Here is a 22,677-nt window from a genome sequence, read left to right as displayed (position 1 = left end):
AAGATGTTGAACCAGACTGGCCCCAGAACCCATCCCCATTACTGTTAATGGAGCAGTGAAGTGTTGTTGGGCCGTGTCATTTCAAGTAACATGTTGCTCTCTAGAGTGTCCATAACTGAAATTGGAAAACTTATCAATGTTTTAAGAAAATAATCATCATAAAGATACATTCTCAATGTGCTCTGCTTCTCCATTTATCTGCCTGCAATATAAAACCAAAGCATAGTCCTTAAATGTTATAAGTGGACATTTAAACCCGGGCAAAGGAAATGAGTGAAGCAGATCAAACTGATATGTGTATCTTTAAGACCACTCGAGTACCATATGTGTGGCTATAAACTTTATAGAGATGGACTGCTCTGTCATGTGTTTAAGACAGATAATATTCCATAGCAAATACTGCACTGTACCTTATGCATTACTGGAAACAAAAGATGATCAGGATCGAAAGGTTTTGCCAGATGGGCTTTATAGATCCATATTTAATAGACTACCTCTCTGTCTACACTGCTCCACTGTAAGGGAAAGCTTGCTTTTGCATGGGATGATGCAATGCAGTCCTTTTTCTTTCATGGTGTGTATTCTTTTCCCTTGGCCTTGACTAGACAGAGTACTTTGGCCAAAAAATTGTTACAGCCCTTTCCAGAAAAAGGTGCAGTCAACACAGTCAATGTAGGTGTTAAAAACAAGTTCTTGATAGATAAATTCAGGGTCAAATGGATCCAGTTCATCAGCAATTCTCTACTAAATCTTTTGGCTTCTTTAGGTAGAGAAATTGCAGATATCACAAAATCACTGATTCTTCTAGACAGTCTACAAAAGAGACTTTGGTAGCTTTTGAAGAGAATTGGTTAGGGGTAAAGCTATTCTGTGCAATGTCTCTATCCCAATTTCCCTTTTAAATTTGGAGATTGGTTACTCCTATCTGGGTACACAGCATGAAGCTGCACGAGACAGGAGATGTCTTCGAGTTCCTCAGTACCTGGTAAACCTTGTGTTTAGGCAGATGGCAGTTGTTGCTGCACTCTTGGCTCCTTGCAGGACACGTGTTAAGGTCAACTCCAACTCTTGTTCTGCAAAAGCATTGTAAAGTGGTTTTGGAGAATATGAAATTCATACAGATCAGGCATTCTGCCTTGTCCTCAGCAGGGTTGGACTGGATGATCTCTAAAGGTCCCTTCCAACCCCTACCATTCTATGATTCCATGATTCTATGCTTGTACTACTGAAGTGTATTAATTCTGCCATATTTTGAGTTCAGTGCTTGAATATGAAAATCCTTAGTCACACAGATCCCTGCTAAAACCACCTACCAGAGAAATAACGATGATTTGCAGTGCTAACTGTGTTTTCTTGAGCATGATACACATTTTCCTGGGGCTCTCTCTATTGTGTATGAAAATTCCTGTTGTACAATACACATTTCTGAAGCTAGACCCACTGTAAGGTGGAATCATTTTAGTACATCTTGAAAGAAAGAAGAAAAGCAGTTATTTCTTTAAAACTTTTCTTGCCACTTAGCACAGGTCCCAGTTTTAAGCCATTTAGGAGATCCATTAAGCCCCTGGGTTGCTCCTATGCATGCATTAGTAACAGACTTGGTGTAATAGGGAACAGACTTGCTGTATCATGGACACATTTATGAAGATTGATAACAGCCAGGGTTCAGTGTTAACTTTTATTGTCAAACAGGCTGCAGGAGAAACTGCCTAGTATTGCTTTTGCTTTGATTTATGAAAAGGTTGCTGCATGAAAAAGGCATCACATAAAATAGCTCTGCTGGCAGTAGCATTATAAAACAGGGCCACAAGTAAACGAAACAATAACTAACTGCAATTATGTTCATTATTGTCTCTCTGGGCTCTCTGTACCTTTCAGTAGGGTGTTTGCACTCACTGCCACGTTAGCTTTAAAGTGGACTCATCTTTCTCACAAAGTAGGATGAGTGTGATAAAATCCTGCCCCTTTGTGTGGGCAGCATCCCCAAAGGAGACCATTTTGTTTGTGCCATGAAATGAAAGAGGTCATTTCAGTTTTACCTACTTCCAGGAGTGATATTAGGAGGAGGAAAGGCCTTCAGACAAAATTGCAGCTTCTGTTACCATTTCCATCAGTGAGGCATTTTGCTGTAAGTTATGACTGTTCTCCTGTAAAGGTTATTTCAGGCTGTGTTATATTTAGCCCCCTTAAAAACAAAAACAGAAGTGCCAGCACGATGGCAAAGGCCACCAGTTTTCATCTGTAGATGGCAAGAAGAATTACTTTCTATTAGCCTAGTACCATCCTGTGTAACAAGATGTGCCACAGCAGGAGCAAGTTGAATTCTTCAGTTAGCAGCAATTAGCAGTAGAACGGTAGCGAGAACCAGTTGAAATCAAGGAGCGTGACCTAACTGGGAAGAAATATAGTTGATAAGCTAAACTTTGTCAAACTTGAGAGACTTAAAAGCATTCCACTACCATGCTACCTGAAGTGCTTGGCAAAAAAAAAACCAGCAACTTGACAATGGTGTGTGGTATAAGGTTATAAACCACAAGGCATTGAATGACTCTCTTGGATCAGACTGAACATCCATTAAATAACCTAGTGTCTAATTAATGCTGCCAACACACAGCAAGTGTGATAACATTCATCCTGAATGTTATCACTGAACATATGAAGGAGAAGATGGTTATCAGAGGGAGTCAACAAGGGGAAATCCTGTTTGACCAACCTGATGCCTCCTATGAATGCATAACCAGCTGGGGAGATGAGGGGAGAGCAGTGGATGGCATCTACCTTGACTTCAGCAAGGCTTTTGACACTGTCTCCCACAACATCCTCATCAGAAAGCTCAGGCAGTGTGGCTTGGATGAGTGGACAGTGAGGTGGATGGAGAAGGGGCTGAATGACAGAGCCCAGAGGGTGCAGATCAATGGCACAGAGTCGAGTTGGAGGCCTGTGGGCAGTGGGGTTCCACAGGGATGGGTTCTGGGGCCAGTCTTGTTCAACATCATCATCAAACACCTGGATGAGGGGACAGAGGGACCCTCAGCAAGTGCCCTGATGGCACCAAACTGGGAGCAGGGGCTGATTCCCCAGAGGCTGTGCTGCCATTCAGCCAGAGCTGGACAGGCTGAGAGTTGGGCACAGAGGAACCTGCTGAGGTTCAACAAGGACAAGGGCAGAGTCCTGCAGCTGGGAAGGAACAAGCCCCTGCAGCAGCACAGGCTGGGGATTGACCTGCTGGAGAGCAGCTCTGCACAGACACACCTGGGAGTGCTGGTGGATAATAAACTGACCATGAGCCAGCAACGTGCCCTCGTGGGCAAGAAGCCAATGGCAGCCTGGGGGCAGCAAGCAGAGTGTGGGCAGCAGGTCAAGGGAGGTTGTGCTGCCCCTCTGCTCTGCCCTGCTGAGGCCTCATCTGGAGTCCTGTGGCCAGTTCTGGGCTCCTCAGCTCCAGAGGGACAGGGAACTGCTGGAGAGAGGCCAGTGCAGGGCCACCAAGATGCTGAGGGGACTGGAGCATCTTCCTGCTGAGGAAAGGCTGTGGGACCTGGGGCTGTTTAGTCTGGAGAAGAGGAGACTGAGGGGGGAGCTCATGAATAGTGACAAATATCTCACTGGTGGGTGTCAGGAGGTTGGGATATCCCTCTTTTTTATAGTAGATAGTAACAGGAGAAGGGGTGATGGGATGAAGCTGGAACACAAACAGTTCCACTTAAACATAAGAAAAAACTATTTCCCTGTGAGAGTGAGGGAGCCCTGGCCCAGGCTGCCCAGGGAGGGTGTGGAGGCTCCTTCCTTGGAGGTCTTCAAGACCCGCCTGGACACGTTCCTGTGTGACCTGATCTAGGTGGGAGCTACTTCTGCAGAGGGGTGGGACTGGATGAGCTCTAAAGGTCCCTTCCAACCCCTACCATTCTATCATTCTACCATTCTATAATTCTATGAGAGACTTTTGTAAGGTCTTTGTGAGTTGACAGTGATGTTTCCCAGCAGTACCTTTTACCTTCTGGTGTTAAACTGCTTTCCAGGAACCACCTTGGAATCCTAGAAGGGAAGGGACCTTTAGAGATCATCTGGTCCAACCCCCTGCTAAAGTAGGTCCAGCTAGGTCAGGTCACACAGGAACGTGTCCAGGTGGGTTTTGAAGACCATATCATGTAACAGTCTCAGGGAAGCATCCACCAGAAGTGAAAAACAATGGAAATACAATGAAAATACTGAAAACCACGAATGCTGTGCTTTGCAACTCCTCTCTCTATGTTCAGTTCATGATTTGTTCACAGGGATAGGTGCACTTTCCCTATTAGGATGCAAAAAAGGGATGCTGAGGACATTGTGTTTTAATATTTCCATAGCACACTGTACAAGCACTTTAAAACTAAGATAGATTATAGCAAGGTCCACTACCCACTTATTATCAGCATGTTGTCAGGGTGATTATTACTCTTTGGTCACATTATTGTTGTTGTAGCCCAGCTGATTATGTTTTATGGAAAGGGTGGCTCGCCACAGCCCAGGGCAAGACCTGGGGAAGTGCATGTAGCCTTTGTAGCTTATCAGAATGAATCTAAGCCTTTTTTTTGTGTGTGTGTGTGTTAAATAACTTCATGCCCAAATGAAAAATTGGCATTTATTCCACTGTCTCTTAAGACTGCAACCTTCAGTTCCCTCAAGTAATCATCACCCACAGGAGCAGTGATGCTTGAAGTGTTTAACTGTTGATTGCTTTTTCCATACTCCTGCTCATAATGTCTCTTATTTTTGTGGTCAGTAACAGGCTTTTGGGCCTCTTATGGCTGAAGAAGACAGGTAAACATATATTTCTCCAGAGAGTGAGTGTATTGCTCCAGTCAGTAGTGTCTTGTGGTGCTTCACTTTGAGCACAGTAGTTGACCTTTGCTATAGGTAAGAAATGTGTCTCCTTATTAGAACACGTTATATAGCACCTATACAAAGGGAGAGGTGTTTTCCTTTAGTGTAACAGTGTAAGGTGCTGTAAAGATTTTATTACCAAGGTTTGGAGATGGTCGTGTTACTCATGCATTTACAAAGCCTGAAGTGAGTTGTATAGCTCTTGGGGAAATAAGTGGCAGTAATAATTCTACACCATGGGATGCTGTCGTGTGTTTGGTTTATGCTGCTGATTTGGACTTCTGATCTTTGTTTTAGGTCAGTCTGTATTCTTTATGTGTGTATATGTGTGCTGTACACACACAGTGATGTCACCTTACTGTGGAAAATTCAACATAGAGTCAGGAATAAAATTAAAATGGAGAAAATATCCATTGAGATGGATAAAATGATATAATTTTTGCCACTTTCATATAAAAGCAGGTTTCAAACTTGCAAAATCAAGTTTTCCTTTAAAAATCAGTGAGATTATGTTGTATTTTACATAGTATATAATACTAGTTAATATACCCAAATAGTTGTGGAACAGCAGTGGTTGCAAACCACTGGCATCAGCCACTTCCATAAGAAATGTCAGCCAAAGCATCAATTAAAGTTCCCAAGTGCTAGATCTACCTTATTGTGAGCTCTAGCTAGATCTGAAGCGAGTTGATTCCCTTGCTGCTTGGTGCAGCCTCAGCCTCCATAGTGCCAAAAAGTTCCCCCAAAATCCTAAGAGTTAAGAAATGGCAGCAGAAATGGTGTTTGTTGTGGTGACCTGTGACTTGTCTGCTGATGAGCAGCTGAGCGAATGGAACCTTGCCAGTGTTTGTTACATTATTTTTGGGGTGGAGTATTGAGACAGAGCTCAAGTGATGACAGATGCAAACTCTAAATGTCATTTGTGATCTGAATTTACACAATGAAGGTTGAAGTGCAAGTGTGGGTACGCTGTGTGCATAAAGGTGGAGGGATTTGCTTAATGCAGGCTGAGCAGATTTGATTCTTGGGGTGGGATCAGTTTGGGGTTTGTTCTGATGAGTAGTTGGACAGACCTGTGCATATCCCAGGTTGTTGTTGTTTGTCTCAGCTTAGGAACTGATTTTGATCAGTGCAAGACTAATAAGTCCTTTATATATCTGTGTATCTTACAGGTGCATTACATGGATGCAATAGATTCCACCTAGATGGAATTGTTCTTTCCAATTACCCCTGACTGAAGGTTGTAGTCACTACACTAATTTTCTACACTGTAAAGGCATGCATGCTCCTCTTAGAACTCTAAAATCTGGGTCATTATCATCCATGTGATTGTTTGTTTTAGTATTCTAGTATTCAACACAAACTGTTCCTTAAGCTAAAAAAACAACAAGTGTGCATCCTAAATTTGGGTAATTCCAACATGTGGTTCCCTTTGCAGCTGCAAAGACCAGCTGTGTGTAAGGGAATTTTTTTAAATGAACAGTGGTTTGGGGTAATAAAATTCAATTAATGTAAGCTTTAAATACAAATATTCAATCTGGTTTTGTCTGGGGGGAGTCTTGTGTTCGTTTGATCCTCGTCAAGCTGTTTGGAGTCACAACAGGTTAGAGCAGAGGTCTCCTTGGCTCCTTGGGCAGTGGCTGGGAGTGGGTCTTTAAGGAACCCTATAAAAATAGGGAGAAGTATGCAGTGATACCATTTTACCTTCAAACACGTAGTAGAGTGGGGCTTTACTCAGCCAAACATTGTATTTTTGCTTACTTCATGATTATATTTTGAACCTAGATATGCTTATGGTGACCCCAATATCCTCTAGCAGTGAGTACCAGCTTTTCTTTGTGCGTTGTTTGGAAAAGGCTTGAGTTATTTTTTGATGTAAATCCACCACTGAAAAACCTCACTGTCTGCCTCTCTTCCATATGCCACTGATGATTTCACAGACCCATCTCATATTCACTTGCAATTGTCTTTCTCTAGGCTGAAAGCATCTAGTCCTAATGTAATGTCTTAAGAGTCTGAAGACTTACCTTGGCAACTGGTTTGTCAGTCCAATTAGGATTCACAACCTTTTTCTGGTCCTTACCTTGACATCTTCATGGTGTAAGTCCCAGCCCAGGAAGGGCTTTAAGAATGTGCATAACTTTACACATGCAAATGTAGAATTACTCACTTCTTGAAGTTCTGCTTGTATTTATATGCTTTGCCAGATTTGAGATCGTAAATTCTCTCTGTTAATCTTAGAGTTCTTTCCTCCCTCTATGCAATAAATAACTTGTTGCAATACAAGGATTGGTTTCAACTTTGCTTGTGCTAAAAGCTGAACTGATACCCTACCAACATACCAGGTGGGATAAATTCACTAGGTAAAAGAGAGGCATCTATGAAGGTCAGTAATATGATGTGCCAGTCCTCATTGTTAAACTAGCTCTTTGTCAACACATTGAACTTGACTTAGAACACTGCAGACATAATTAACTGTCTGTCTCCAAGCAGTGTGTGTATGTGAATATGCTGGAATGTGTCTTTTCCTCCTCACCTCAGTCCCTACATTTCAAAGGTCAGAATGTTTGAAATAGAGTTTTATTTGCCTTTAAGGTGGATGGGTGAGATGAGACACATGAGAGGACGACAAAACCTTTGCCTGTGTTTTTTGTCAGTGCTGGGGTTTGAGGCAAAGGCTCTAAAAATAACAAGGGCAGTATTAACACTGGAGTTGGTCACTGGTAGCACAAAAGATATGGGTATCAGCAGGCAATGTGCATTGTATTCTGACTTCTGCATAAATCATTGGGTGTTGCTGAAGACATTTAGCACTCTCAGTTGTAGAGCAGAAACGACTGTGGCTGTCTTCCAGCATTTCATCATAGATTCGTTAGGCAAATTCTTTCTTTTACACCTTTTGGAAAAGTCACACTATGTAGTCAAGTGTAAATAAAAGCAAGAATCAACTCTACAGTACTTGATCTTTTGCTGGCATCACTTCCCACACAGTAATTTTGAGGGCTCTGTGTGGGCACAGTTTGCTTATGGACTGCTTCATAGCATCAGTTGTAGATATTCAAGAATCAGATCTGTGATATTACTTCCAAATGATTTTCAGAAGAGCATAACCATTTGGTTTGTGCTTTACTGGTTTCATAATGCACTTTCCAGTCATCACCTACTTAATGTGTGAAGACAATTTAAAAAAAACCTAATAATATAAAGAGTAAATTAAGTTAAAAACTAAAAATAATGGTGCAGCAGTAAGGACCTTCATTGCCATATGCCCTTTGGTCTTTTTTCCCCTGTTATCTGTTTTGCAGCTATTTTCTGTACTATAAACAAGTCGTGCCAATTTGCTCAGCAGAGATGCTGTTGGAAGTGGCACTTTCTGGATGGAGGAAGCTTTAAAAAATACCCCCTTCACCATCACCTTTTTGGATCACAAGGGAAAATACTCCTGTCTGGCTGCTGTTTCCTACTTGTGGCTTACACTTCATCTTTGAGCTCACCTTCTCTCTTAGGTTTTCCCAGCTAGGCTTATGTTTTGCTCTTCCTGACTCTGTGAAAAATATCTCCAATGTGGCCTTTCTTGTCCATCTGCTCAGTTAGATCCATAACAGCTCAGGCTACCAGTTACTGCAACTTTTTATTGTTAGTATTATTATTTCTGCTTGCCCCTGTGGCCATGAGACCTGAGTCCTTGCCCCAGTGATGTCTGTGGAAAGCAGTGGTGCGGATAATTTTCTGCCCTGGGTTGATATCGTCTCCTTTCATCCTGCCACTGGCTTCTCCTTCAATGTTATCCCATGCAAGTCACCCAGCTTTGCTTTTGAAGCCCATTTCTGCTTCCCTGCTGTTTCCAATTCCTTATTTGCTGTCTCACTGAACCACTTGTAACACCACCTTCCATCCCTCACTCTCCCACTTTTCAAACAAGCCCCAAGTTTTGCTGTTTCTAAGAAGGGATTTCTGCAGGTCACAGACATAAATTGATGAACTTCCCACCAATCCCTACCAAAAATCCTCTCAGTTGCTTGTGAGGCACTTGAAAACAATCAGTCTGTCGCTATACTTAGCAGACTGCTTATAGTGAGGGTACAGATTGCCTCAGTTTCTTCTAGTTTCACCATCAATTTGTTGTTTCTTATCTTCATGTGCATTATAAAGCACGTTGTGAAAAGAAGCATCCTTCTGTTCTTTTCTTTGCATGCTACCTAGTGCAGCTGGGGTCTGGTCACAGCGTGCCTTCTCTCTTACATCAGCAGAAGTAAATAAACCAGGTCAGGAGATTGTCTCCAGCAGCCTCCTGTGCTGGTGCAGTGAGTCTAATTGGTAGCATGTTCATTTACAAGGTTTTGTTTTGGAGCTGAGACTTCCCTGGACAACACCAAGCATGGCTTGAGGAACAGCACATGATGGGGACCATCCCCAGTTTGCAGGTTGGATGTGGATGTGCTGAGCTGCTTCTCTGGAGAGGAAGGCAAGATTTCAGATGTGAGAGATACAGGTTGTGCTGCATCGTGCTGCTCAGCCTTGGACCCAGAGGATCCTCTCCAGTCTGTTTTATTTAAGTAGCACAGAGGTAGCCTTAGATGCCAAGGGTTACACAAATAAAAACAGATGCTTTTGATAGTTGTCAACATTTTCATGAGGAATAAAATCAAGCCCTGAATACTTCTGGCTATCTAATGGCACAGTTTTTTTGTATTGCATGCTGGGGCTTTGTTGCTATTGTTTCCCCCCCCCCCTTATATTTTATGACAATTGCCTGAAGCCCTGATCTGGTGGGATATGCCAGATACCTGCACAGCTGGAAACTCATCAGCGATTCAGATTCTTTCAGTCAGAATGTCAGTCTTATCACAAAACTTGTAAAGCTTACTGTGGTGATTTCAGATTTCCTCTTTAGTAGACATTTTGTTTGAATGCCATGAAGGGGCTCCTTCCCCGGCACCCTCAGGACTACAATAAGCTATGCTCTTTGAGGGAGGCTAGATGAGTACAGAGTTACCTTCATTAAATTTTCTCTCCACGCTTTAGCATAGAATATTTCCCTTTAAAACCCTCTCTCATTTTCTTTTGTGTCTTCATCCTATTACCTTTATGAGACTGTGATGCTTCGGCTTGATGGAAAAGGTGGATGCGTGGCTCCCTCGGTGGTTTCTTCCAGCAAGTAGAAATATTCTGTTGAAGGTGTTGAGGTGCTTGAGGAGCAGCTGGGAAAGCAAAAGCAGAGCGAGTAATTGTAAACTTAATAAAAACCAGCTCAGATCAGGCTGCTGTTCATATTGACTTTGGTGAAGAAAGGCATTTTAGATTTCATGTCTGTTGATTCTGTAAAGCAGTTATTGAGTTGCACTGGATGGAGATGGAGATGTGGCAGGGTTCTTGCTGCTGTCTTCTGTGGAGGGGTTTTTTTTTTCCCTTCAGTTTAGGTGTGAAGTTCCAAAGTGATTAAAAATGTAAAATGAAATCATGGGATGCTTTTCCTTGCCACGTGTCCCAAAATACAGAGAGGGGACCTCCCGCTCAGAGCAGAGTCACCTCTGGGACCAGACCAGGTGTTGAAAACCTCTGTGTTTTCACTACAGAGTCCACGTAATTACTGGGTTTGCAGTGAAACCTTTACCTTTACTTAGAAGCTTTTTCTTCAATCAGATCCCCACAGACCATTAAATGCTTCTGTAAAACGAGCCTGATTTATAGGAACTTTAGAGCAGTTCTCTGTTAGGGAGATATTTCATCTCCCTTTCGAGGAGTTTCCTCGCCGTTGGCTGTTTCTGACCATCCGTCATCCGTCACCAAACAGAAATCAATCGCAGGCCCTTTGCTGGGGGTAACCATAATGCACGAGGCAACCTTCTTTCCCTGAACGGGAGATCCTGCAGCACGTGGTTTATGGCCATCTCATGTTAGCCAGTAATCTCATTTAGCCTTTTCCCAAAAGTGCAAATAGTGCATTAGGGCAGCACAACAAGCACAGCGGATCGATGCGGAGACGGTGCTCTGCTTCAACAGATTAATCCGAGAAAATGGACTTGGCTGACTTGAGGGAAGTGGCCCTGTTTGCATTGAACCTCATCAGGTCTGCAGTGCCTGGAAGGACACAGAATCATAGAATGGTGGGGGTTGGAAGGAACCTCTAGAGCTCATCCAGTCCAACCCCCTGCTAAAGCGGGTTCCCCTTGACTAGGTCACACAGGAATGTGTCCAGGCAGGTTTTGGAAACCTCCTGAGAAGGAGATTCCACAACCTCCCTGGGCAGCTTGTTCTGGTGCTCCATCACCCTCCAGTTCTTCAAATCACCAGTGAGAATTCATAGCATGGAAGAAAGTAACTGTGGGGCAGGAGACAGTGAGTCTTACAGGGCTCTGATATAGTTGGCAACGTAAAGAATCATAGAATCACAGAATGGTAGGGTTGGAAGGGATCTCTAGAGCTCATCCAGTCCAACCCCCCTGCAGAAGCAGGTTCACCTAGATCAGGTCACACAGGAACGTGTCCAGGTGGGGCTTGAAGCCCTCCAAGGAAGGAGCCTCCACACCCTCCCTGGGCAGCCTGGGCCAGGGCTCCCTCACTCCAACACTGACACAGTTTGTTCTTATGTTTCAATGGAACTTTTTGTGTTCCAGCTTTTGCCCATCACCCCTTGTCCTGTTGCTAGATACCATGGAAAAAAAGAGCTGCCCCAACCTCCTGACACCCACCAGTGAGATATTTGTCACTATTCATGAGCTCCCCCCTCAGTCTCCTCTTCTCCAGACTAAACAGCCCCAGGTCCCACAGCCTTTCCTCATATGAAAGATGTTCCAGTCCCCTGATAAGGTTTTGCAGACCTCCATTGAAGCATTCAAATAAAGGGTAATACATGGACTTTGACCAGTCACTAATGACATGGCTTGGGGGATAAAAGCAATTAGAAAACCTCCTTAATGTGAGTTAGAGTCCTATAGTTGAAATGGCTTTAAATACATTTACAGAATGTGTGTGGCAAGTGTACAGCAGCCCATTTCCTTCACTCTTCACCTTTATATAAGAAGTCACATCACAATCTCCTGTGAATAAAGGCACAGCTAGGTTTGCCATGCATATTTTTTGTTGACTCACTGTCTATTGTATTGGTTTATCAATCCACGCCAGGGTTTCAGGCATTTAAAGTGACCTCTGGTTTGATTGGACCTTAATAGTCCCCTCTCCTAAGTTTTACATCTACAAAGAGTGTACATGGTGCTTCCTCATGTGCTCCATCCCCATATAGACCTTGCCATAATCAGCTGGTGTGCAGCAGTTCATGGTCATACATTTTGATGCCTAACATGCTTTTGAAGTGTTTACTGCTGTCAGCAGAGAGGGGATTAAGGGAAAATCCTCATCCCTGAGAGTCTACAGAAGTTTGAACTTCCAGATCATCAAGTGTGTGAGCACCTGGGGCTGCATTTAAATTCTGGCATTTCACACATGTGAAAAGAGGAAGAGGGATGTTTTGTATAGGTACATACCATAAAATCAAGGTGACTTAACATCCCTTTGTGGTTTTTTGGCATCAACAGAAGTGATTGCCAAGAAATCCATTCCCCTAAGGAACAACATTGTGCTTCACCTTTCACTGCCTTCCTATTGCAAAATAGACATCTGCCTTGGCCAATCAGCAAAATAAGTGTCCATCTGAGGACACTGTGGCTGGTGAGCCTCAGGTCTGTTACAGCCTTGTTGAACTAAAAACAGTGTGGTCTGGAATGGATCTTAGAGCAGCCACCACCATCAGGCTTTCCTGCTAGAGTAATTGGAAAGATGTGCACAGCTGGCAGAGGTCAAGCAAATGGTTGTTTTCAAGCCCTGTGAGCTGCTTTCTAAATAGAAATGGGTACCTTAAAATATATTTAGCAAGTAAATACCCAGTTAGCTTAAAATGTCAATGGACATTTTGTCTCTGAAGCACTTTGACGACCACCTTACTATTGAAATAGGGAGGTGTTGTATCCCCAGTTTAACTCTGCAGCACTATCATCATGGATATCATTTTATAAACTAATGCAACCAGATTTTTGTCCAAAAGAGATGGGATTTTAGAGGATAGGCTAAAGAAGCTTCCTCTCCTTTGGCTTCTGTTGAAGTGTGTTGCATCAGCCAAAAAGATGGCAAGAGCAATGAATCCGTACAGTAAAGAAAATGGGCAGCTCCTAAATAACATGCACATCTGGCATCAGGATTAGAATTGAGGTGATGGGGAGGAAGCTGCTCCAAAAATAGAGGCTATCATCAGATCAGCAAAAGTAGGTTGTGTAATTTGCTGATGGTAACAGGGTTTTCATGTTCTCGAGGTCAGCCCGATGGGTGATTTCACTCTTACGCAGGAGCAACATTTAATAAGTAGCAAGATTATATGGTCGTAGAGCCGTGCAGTGATGAAGCTTTCCTGAGCTTCTCTGACTGTTTCTAATGTAGGTGAGATCAGGTGTGCTTTGTCACTGCTGGCATCTTCAGGTAAAGATGTGTGCTCATATGAAGTTGGGTGTTAATTTTCCCTGCCAGCTGGAACGTGCTGAAGTCAAACTGCTGCAGCTCATGTTGACCCACTTAATAACCCAACTAGCTCTAGAAACAGACTTTCCTTAGAGCTTTAAAGTGTTTTCCTTCACTTCTATGATTTAGTTTAGTTCTTAAAAAAAAAAAAAGACTTAGAAAATGAGTTGCATCTTTCCTTAAACCTTTCTGAGAAGGAAACCAAAGGAGCTCTGTTCTCTTTCCCCAGGCGATACGAGTCCCATCCGATCTGTGCTGAGCTCCAGGATAAAATCCTCCAGTGTTATCAGCAACACCCTCAGGAGACCCTCAGCTGCTCTGCCCTGGCTAGCCAGTACCTGCATTGTGTCAATCAGGCCAAACAGGTAAGTGAGAAATACTGCAACTGAAAAGCAGGGATGGAATGAAGGAGAGAAGACAACTATTGGATTATCCAATTATCCCTCCTTATATGCTCAAGCAGTGCAGTTCCCAGTGTGTGTGTTCTCACAAGCTCAGCAGAGTCCACTTTCAATTTATTTGAATGCTAAGGTTTCCAGCTCTTCTCTTGGGAATCTATTGTTTAGTGTAGTAGCTATCACTGTTGGCAAATGTTTCCTGGTATCCACTGCTTTAGCTGTAAAACAAGAGGATTAAACTACCTGGTACTATTTGTCATAAATATAACAAATGAATAGATGTCTCAAACTGGATTGTTCACCAGCTGGAAGTCTTGATTTCTTTTGTTATATGCTCTGGGATTCTGATGCTGCCCTTTACCTGCTCTTGCCCTCTTATTTGGTTGTCTAGGCTGTGGGTTGTTACCATAGATTAAAATCTTTATCCTTTGTTTGTGCAGTATAAGGGAAAATGATAATTGACAATGAGCTGGTGGGCAAGAAGGCCAATGGCATGCTGGGGACATCAAGAAGAGGGGGCAGCAGGGGGAGGGAGGTTGTGCTGCCCCTGTGCTCTGCCCCATGTGCTGAGGTCTCGTGCAGGGCTGTGGCCAGTGCTGGGCTGCCCAGCTGCAGAGAGCCAGGGAAGTGCTGCAGAGAGGCCAGTGCAGGGCTGCTGAGATGCTGAGGGGCTGCAAGATGTGTGTGAGGAGGAAAGGCTGCAGCCCTGGGGCTGTTCAGCCTGGGGAACAGAAGGCTGAGCTCAGGGGGATCTCATTAATTCTTCAAAGTATTTGAAAGGTGGATGTCTATAGTGTCCAGTCATAGGACAAGGGGTAATGGACAAAAGCTGGAACACAAAAAGTTCAACTTAAGAAAAAACTTCTTCAGTGTAAAGGTGAGGGAGCCCTGGCCCAGGCTGCCCAGGGAAGATGTGGAGGCTCCTTCTCGGGAGGTTTCCAAACCCACCTGGGCACATTCCTGTGTGACTTCATCTAAGTGAACCTGCTTTAGCAGGGGGGTTGGACTGGATGAGCTCTAGTCTTAGAAGTCCCTTCCAACCCCTAATATTCTGTGAAATGACAGTAATATGAGGCAGCAACGTGCCCTCGTTGGCAAGAAGCCAATGGCAGCCTGGGGGCAGCAAGCAGAGTGTGGGCAGCAGGTCAAGGGAGGTTGTGCTGCCCCTCTGCTCTGCCCTGCTGAGGCCTCATCTGGAGTCCTGTGTCCAGTTCTGGGCTCCTCAGCTCCAGAGGGACAGGGAAGTGCTGGAGAGAGGCCAGTGCAGGGCCACCAAGATGCTCAGGAGACTGGAACATCTTTCATATCAGGAAAGGCTGTGGGACCTGGGGCTGTTTAGTCTGGAGAAGAGGAGACTGAGGGGGGAGCTCATGAATAGTGACAAATATCTCACTGGTGGGTGTCAGGAGGTTGGGACATCCCTCTTTTCTATAGTAGCTACCAACAGAACAAGAGGTGATGGGATGAAGCTGGAACACAAACAGTTCCACTTAAATGGAAGAGAAATCTATTTCACTATGAAGGTCAGGGAGCCCAGGCTGCCCAGGGAGGGTGTGGAGGCTCCTTCCTTGGAGGGCTTCAAGCCCCACCTGGACACGTTCCTGTGTGACCTGATCTAGGTGGGAGCTGCTTCTGCAGGGGGGTTGGTCTGGATGATCTCTGAAGGTCCCTTCCAACCCCTACCATTCTATGATTCTATGATGACTATGTACATCTTTTGGTTAAAAGAAGAGAGAATTTTCTAAATATTAGTCTTTTTCACCAGCTTGTCTCTTTCAAATGCCGAGATGCACATGTTGACCTCGACTGTGTTATTAGCCAGTTGGAAATGTACTTATAGGCCATATATGTAGTGTATGTAAAAAGTGCTTAAATAAGCCTACTGGTCTTTGTTTCTCTTAAAATAAGTGAGTTAGTCTTTATTTCTGTCAAAGTCCATGAGTTAGAATTTGAGCATATGCAAACACGAGCTCTAACATGTTAGCAGAGCTCTGGCAAGCACATCTAGTATGTGATAATGGTAATCTTTTCCACTTGAGTTCATTCTGCCTGTACAGAAAAGCAGTGAGACCTTGTTTGTAGTCATTCTGAGCAACCTTCTTGCTGTTCCACTGGTCCAGTCTTGCTCTGGTGTTACTGAAGACCTTCCTGGAGTTAATGCTGCTTAAGTCTAGTGCCATGTCAGACATGGTAGGAGAATGGTTGTGTGGCAGTGCTGAAGCTGTTCCTTTACAACTGAAGCTGCTTCATGCACTTGTGCAATTCTGTGATTGATAGTTCTGTGCTCAGACATTGTGCTCCTTTTTGCACAAGCACCCCAGCTGTGTTGGCAGTGCTTGAAGACAAATTCAGCTGTAAGCCACAATGTGGTTGCTCTCTGAAGACTGCAAGACGAGGACAATTTGTCTGTCTGCCTGGGCAGCTCTACAATCACTTTATGATAATTAAACATTGTTATCATCAGTGAAAACTTTGAGGAGGATCCATATGATGAAAAAGCCAGTGAGATACCTGTCAAAATCCCCTCCTTTGATACATCCTTTGTTGGTATGCCCTCCTGCCCACTTGTTAATGCACCAAGCTGCTGAGCTCTCTCATTTCCTTCAAACTCTCCATCCCATCAAATCTCCCTGCTCATGAAAATTTGTCCTGATATCCTGGCCTGAGGCTTTCCTCCATGAAGTTACTGACACTTTATTAGTTTTGGGAAGATGACTGAGCCATGCTCACAAAGCATGAGAAGTACAACCAGCTTTGTCCAGGTGCCTTCACTGGGCTCAGGAGCTTCAGTGGCACCAGACAGAAGCTTTTGCTCATCCTCTTCTTCCCCATTACCTTATGAACTGCATTTTAAGCTGAATTGCAGGGTTTTTTTCCATTTATTCCTACTATGACAAACAGTAATTGATGTCTGTGTTTATTTTTCCTAAGTTTCCCTTTAGTGTGGTTTTTGTCTTCCAAAATCCAGCTCTGAAGTTACTTATTAGGTTGTTGTGGAGTGGACCAAGTTTTCACCATGGCTGGCATCATCTGGAACACTTAATTTTCTGTATTTAGAAATGTTTATTGGGTTTTTTACAGTAATTAAATAAAATTACACATTTAAGCCATCACTGAAGCTTGTGAATGATGGGTGACGATGATGAGGGTGAGTTAATTCACGTTCAGAAGGTGCAGGAAAGGGAAATGACATAAATATGAGCAGTAGGTTTTTGAACCCTTTTAAACACCTTTTTCTGTTGCTGAAGATCTTCAGCCAAGCCTGTCAAGTAGTTAAAAGTCTTTCCTAAATGTTTCTTACTCTCTTTCCCACGTGCTTCAAGATGAGATTTCAGAGAGGTGTCTCTTTTATAACAGAGACACAGAAGCCTTTTATGGCTGAAATATTTGCAAGCAGGAGCCATTGGTTTTTTGTAATGTAGCTCTGTAGCTACATTACAGAGCTCATCTGTAGCTCATCCTCCACGTGCTGCAGCTGTAACTGTAATTATTTCTACTCTCTGATTGCCCACAAGTCCACACAGTTACTTTGAGATAATTGCTAAACGCTGTTAGAAAATGCTTCAGAATTACCTAGGACGTGTGCTTGGTTGGAAGAGAGAGGAGAGAGGGAGGGGGATTAAATATCAGATTCAGAATTGAGGAAAGCTAACTGATACTGGCTACAAGAAACAAAGGGGAAGATTTGCTAGAGGGAATAGACCAAGATATTGAAAAGCAAGTAAGTTAACTAATCCGATTTCCTGGCCTCGAGTCCGGGCACTTGTGCTCGGGCTGAGCACACTCTGTGCTTTTCATAAATTGAATTTATTGACTCCTCTTTCTTTCCTATCTTGCTTATAATTATCTCTCCCTCTCTTCTGTATGCTCCTTATTTCTCATCCTGTCTGTAATCTCATGTCTCTATCTGTCCTTTTCTCGCCTTGTTAGAAGAGCCCCCAGAGCTGTTAATTCAGGGGACTTTGACACGTTGTTGTATCTTCACTTTAAATCTTTTCCCAAAGTCATGAGAAGCCAGTGAGATAAATTAAAGTCTTATTATTAATGTTTGCTTTTTATTATGATAATCACAGAGAGAAATGCCCTTGCTTAATGGAGCCATTAAGGAGAAGATAGTAGGATTGTCTGTGACATGTATTTGTGCTCCCACTGCTGAAATAACTCCAGCCAGACCAGTCACTGCTTTAATACAGACCATCCAGTGGCATGTTAATCACTTGCAACAGGCTGCTGTCCACTGATGTGGACAAGGTGGCTGTCAAAATACCCTTTTTTAACTTTGTTTTTGCTTTTTCCCCCCTGGGCTACAGGGGGCTAAGTCATATATGAGGACCCAACCAGTCTATAGCTTAATGAAGACTGTGGGATAGTTTCCCATTAAGACCATTGAATTGCAGAGGGATGCAAGTCTCTGCAGGCAGGTGAGATTTGAAAGTACTTCAAGGAGTTGTGCCAACAGCTGCTGATGTCTGACAGCCTGGCTACCAAATGTTCTCCTTCAGCCTCTTTAGGATTGTTGTAACCGTTACTTTAATTTGTAGGCTAGAGAGGTCCTTAATCGTGCATCCTACTCACACTAAACCCATTTATTTTAGCCTCATCCTCCAGTATTTTTACTAGATGCCATCTTCATATTTAATGGAAAAATGTGTAAAGTTAGTGTAGCTGGAAACACTGAACTGCAATGCAATAAAAAACCAAGAATGGTCTTTTATGGCCACTATTTAACACCACCTTGACTGAAGGGAGTTTGTTATGGAAGAATCAGAGCAGGTTCCTTTCACACCTACCTTGGTGTAAGGAAAAAAAACCAAACCCACAAGAAAATGAAGGTAAATACATGAAGTGAAGTCCCAAAGCAAGCTCTGGGACACTCCCAATTGCCTGGAGATGAAATTTATTGGGCAGAAATATGTGTGTGGTGAACAAATCCCTGCGATTTCTTTCCTTAGGACACTAAACAAAAGAGAAGTAACAGTGTTTTTCTCAGAGCTTTTGGGAATTTCCTGCATTAACTTAAGCACTGTTACATTATGTAAAGTTTAACTATTCAGCCCAGCCATGGCTTGGAGCAAGTTTCTGTAACAGCCCTGCCAAGAGAGTCTTGCAGGTAAAGCAGCCTTCATCAGTTTTACAGAAGCCTCCATGGGGTTGCTGTTAAACTGAGACTGGAGGTTTTGTTAACTAATAAAAGTTTCCCTTATTTCAGTTTGCAGTAACACCCAGGGAGCATCAAACAGGCTCCTTTCATTTTGGCAAAGTGTACTTCAGTGCCATGGGTTCTGGAGAAGGTTTCACAGAATCTGAAGGGCTGGAAGGGACCTGGAAAGCTCATCCAGTGCAACCCCCCTGCCAGAGCAGCACCACCTAGAGCAGGGCACACAGGAACTCATCCAGCTGGGGTTGGGATGGCTCCAGAGAAGGAGACTCCACAGCCCATCTGGGCAGCCCCTGCCAGGGCTCCCTCACCTCAGCAGGGAACAACTTTGGCCTTGTGTTGCTTTGGAACCTCTTCTGTTGCAGCTTGTCCCTGTTGCCCCTTGTCCTGTCATTGGCCACCCCTGAGCACAGCCTGGCTCCAGCCTCCTCACACCCACCCTTGATGGGTTTGGAACATGACTGAGCTCACCCCTCAGGCTCCTCTTCTCCAAGCTGCAGAGCCCCAGCTTCCTCAGCCTTTCAGCACAAGGCAGATGCTCCACTCCCTTCAGCATCTTGCTGGCCCTGTGCTGAGCTCTCTCCAGCAGCTCCCTGTCCTTCTGCAACTGAGGGCCCAGAACTGGACACAATATCCCAGATTTGGTCTCATGAGGGCAGAGGAGAGGGGGAGCAGAACCCCTCTCCACCTACTGCCCACAGCCCTTCTAATCCACCCCAGGCTGCCATTGGCCTTCTTGGCCATGAGGGCACATTGCTGGCTCATGCTCATCCTGCTGCCCACCAGCACCCCCAGCTCCCTTTCCCCTACACTACTCTCCAGCAGTTCATTCTCCAAGCTGTGCTGGCACTTGGGGTGATTCTTTCCCAGATGCCAGACTCTCCACTTGCCTTTGTTTCACAGAGACATTTTCCATCTTTTCACAGGGCCACTGTCCTGCTCTCTGGTACACCTCTTAATCCTTCCAGAAACACTGCTGGATCTATTTGAATAGTTTGAGCCTTACTGTGACTCAGACAAGACACTCAGACTCACAACACAGCGTGCTCTGTCTGGCCAGATAGCGCTGCTCAAAGACTTCCTTCAGCTGTTTGTAGGTCTCCTGTAAGATTTCAAGCTTTACATTTGACATAAGCCCCCAAAATTATCCAGTCCCTTCCAGTTAAGGAGACCTTAGACTAAAGGAGACTAATAATTGCTGTCTTCCCCATTTTATGGACTTTGAAGGCATGAAGGTCTTGATCAAGGTAGATGGCCTTAAGCATGTTCCTGGTAGAGCCCTATTTGCTGTCCTTTCAAATGTGTGTTCTCATGGTAGAGGCCAGGACCTCTCTGCAGAGTCAGGACCTTGATGGCAGAGCTTTGTGGTGTGGCAGGAGGAATAACTCCTGGACTACTTGACAGAGGTATACTTTTAGCTCTTGGTGGCCTGCCTGTGCACAGGAGGTGCTTAATGAAGTGCAATATCAGTGCAACACGTTCAGACTATTGAGGTTTTGCTTATGAGTCAGAACACAGGAAGGAGGTAGATAGGGGAGAAACTTCGTGTTGTATGGCTTCAGGATCTATTTCCTTGAGGATGTAATTGCTGGGAACGGGATTTGTCTTATTATAAGGTCAGAAGTTGTCATTTCCTTGATAGCCATAGCACTTGAGCCATGACAGCATTAGGATGGATGAGAAGGAAGCATGGCTGCAACTCTTCAGGCCTCCAAATGTCTGGCTTGTGGAGCTCTCAGCATCATCCTGTTGTGATGTGTGTGCTGACAGTGCTGCTGCTGCTTCTGTTCTTTTATTTAAGAAATTGCATATCCTGGGAAGGAAATGTAGCCAAAATTTGGGGAGTCTCTGGAATAACTTTGAGTGACTGAAATATGTGTTTCTCTCTCTCTCTTTCCCTCCCCTCTGACCATTTTCTTTGCAGAGCATGCTTGGGAGAGGAGGATAAAGGCACTGTCCAAATCAAGCACAAGACCATCAACTCTAATTTCAGCAGAAGAGCATTTTTTTTTCCCCCCAAAAATGATATGACAGCCCATTTACAGGGCAGACCAATAAAGAGAAGAACTGGAAGAGCCATTTCAAGAGCAGCAGCCATCACAGTTCAATCAACGTGACCATTTGAAAAGCCAAGACCTGTATCTTATTACATCAGAAATCACACACCCCAAGACACTGTTCGGCCGTAGTAAAATCCACTTACTGGTGATTGAAGGAAGGAAAAGAAAAGAACCTTTCACTGACCTTAGAAAGGAGAAATATCCTTCAAATGCTGCTGTTTCATCATAGAATCTCCTCAAAGCCTTCCCTCTGTCAAAGGCACAGGTATGTAACCCTTGCTGTGCCGGGCTGCGGTGGCACCCCGAGCGACTCGGCTGCTGCTCCTCACCCTGCAGCCTGTGTTTGTTGCTCCTACTCAAGTTTTCCTTACAGTGTATGGTGATGTCAGTTGTGCTTTAACTTACCTCACAAATGTAACTTAATGAAGGCTCTCTGCAGGCCCTTCTGCTGGAAGGGTGTTAATGATCCAACCCTTCAGATGTAACACGGCCTTTACTTGTGTGAAATGGTTCGGTTGTGCTCCTGACTCCTTTCAAGTGCTGACTGAATATGCCTCACTCTGTACCAACAATAAATGTCTTTTATGCACAAGATGGATGTTTTCAGCCTGTCTCTCTTTCCACCTCTCAGAGGCGGGGTGCTGTTGCCTCTGCTGTGTCAATCATGGCTTTCCAGCAGATGTTGTTGCTGAAGCTTTAGACTTCCCTGCAGAAGCAGCCTTGCTTTGAGGAGCGGTGCTCACGTCGAGCTGTTTTCCGTCAGAGGAGCCCACGTGACACGCTGTGCTGTGATTCATGCACCACCAGTTTCCTTTCTTGGAAAGCACTTGTGAATGAAAGGGCACACACAGCACCCAAAACTGCAAAGCATCTTTATACAAGTACCCACTTCCCTTTCATTGTTTTGGTTCAGATAACGACTGCTGCATTCATCCTACCAAGCAATCTCAGACAAGGCTTGTTTTTTAACACAATACTAATAGCAACAGTGCCAAATGAGCAACATGTCTGAAGCCCTCTGCTATTTCTTTACCTGTTCTTGGGTTTTTTCCTCTAATTGGCTCCGTTTGAACCACGTCCTTCTGTACAACTGCGAGTGCACCTGTGGATCTCATTTGTATTCCAAATCCTGCCAACGACTCTCCTCTCCTAATTATCAGCATGCTTTGTGAGTACTGTTTAATTAAAGATTTAGGGTTTGGCTTTTCTTTTAATGCTCCAAAAAGAAGCTGGGCTCTTTTTTTTTCACACATGAAGCAACTGTAATATCAGTAGGAGAGGAAGATCCCAGGGTTCAGCGTCAGGTGCCAGGTAAACCGCTGGAGGGAAATAATAGGGACAGAAGCGACGTGTTTACACGGTGACTTGCTGTAGTGTTTACAGATCAGCTAACTCACAAATTCTCCTTTCTAATGTTCTCTTTTGTAACAAAGAGCCAAGAAGTTGGCAGATCCATCCTTGCCAGACTTTGAATTGGCAGCAAAACGCAGCATAGAGGAAAAGCAGACGTTTTTGAGGCCAGATGATTCTGTAAAATCGGGAGAAGAGCTGTGCCGGGAAGGAAGGTCTCTGGTACTGCCAAATGTTTATTGGTTTCCCATCCTGGCAGCCTTGAGCAATAGGAGTCACTCTTGCTTGCTTTGTTCCAACTCTGTTTCGGGCTTCATTTGAGATGTTGTGTTCTTAAAAA

At 44.1% G+C, this 22,677-nt stretch overlaps 1 protein-coding gene across 1 annotated transcript in view; it reads left to right on the top strand.

The window, feature by feature from the left end:
• CHCHD3 (coiled-coil-helix-coiled-coil-helix domain containing 3) overlaps positions 1 to 21,581 on the top strand; it is a 189,125-nt gene extending 167,544 nt beyond the window's left edge. Inside the window, exons 7-8 of the mRNA XM_061989580.1 lie at positions 13,601 to 13,736; positions 20,852 to 21,581. Of these exons, the coding sequence (XP_061845564.1) occupies positions 13,601 to 13,736; positions 20,852 to 20,875 (160 nt within the window). The 3' untranslated portion in view covers positions 20,876 to 21,581. The remainder of the gene's footprint in view (positions 1 to 13,600; positions 13,737 to 20,851) is intronic.
• Positions 21,582 to 22,677: the final 1,096 nt, after the last annotated feature.

This window comes from Colius striatus, chromosome 1, assembly GCF_028858725.1.
Source record: "Colius striatus isolate bColStr4 chromosome 1, bColStr4.1.hap1, whole genome shotgun sequence".
NCBI lineage: Eukaryota > Metazoa > Chordata > Aves > Coliiformes > Coliidae > Colius > Colius striatus.
This window is presented reverse-complemented; position numbering and strand designations above follow the sequence as displayed.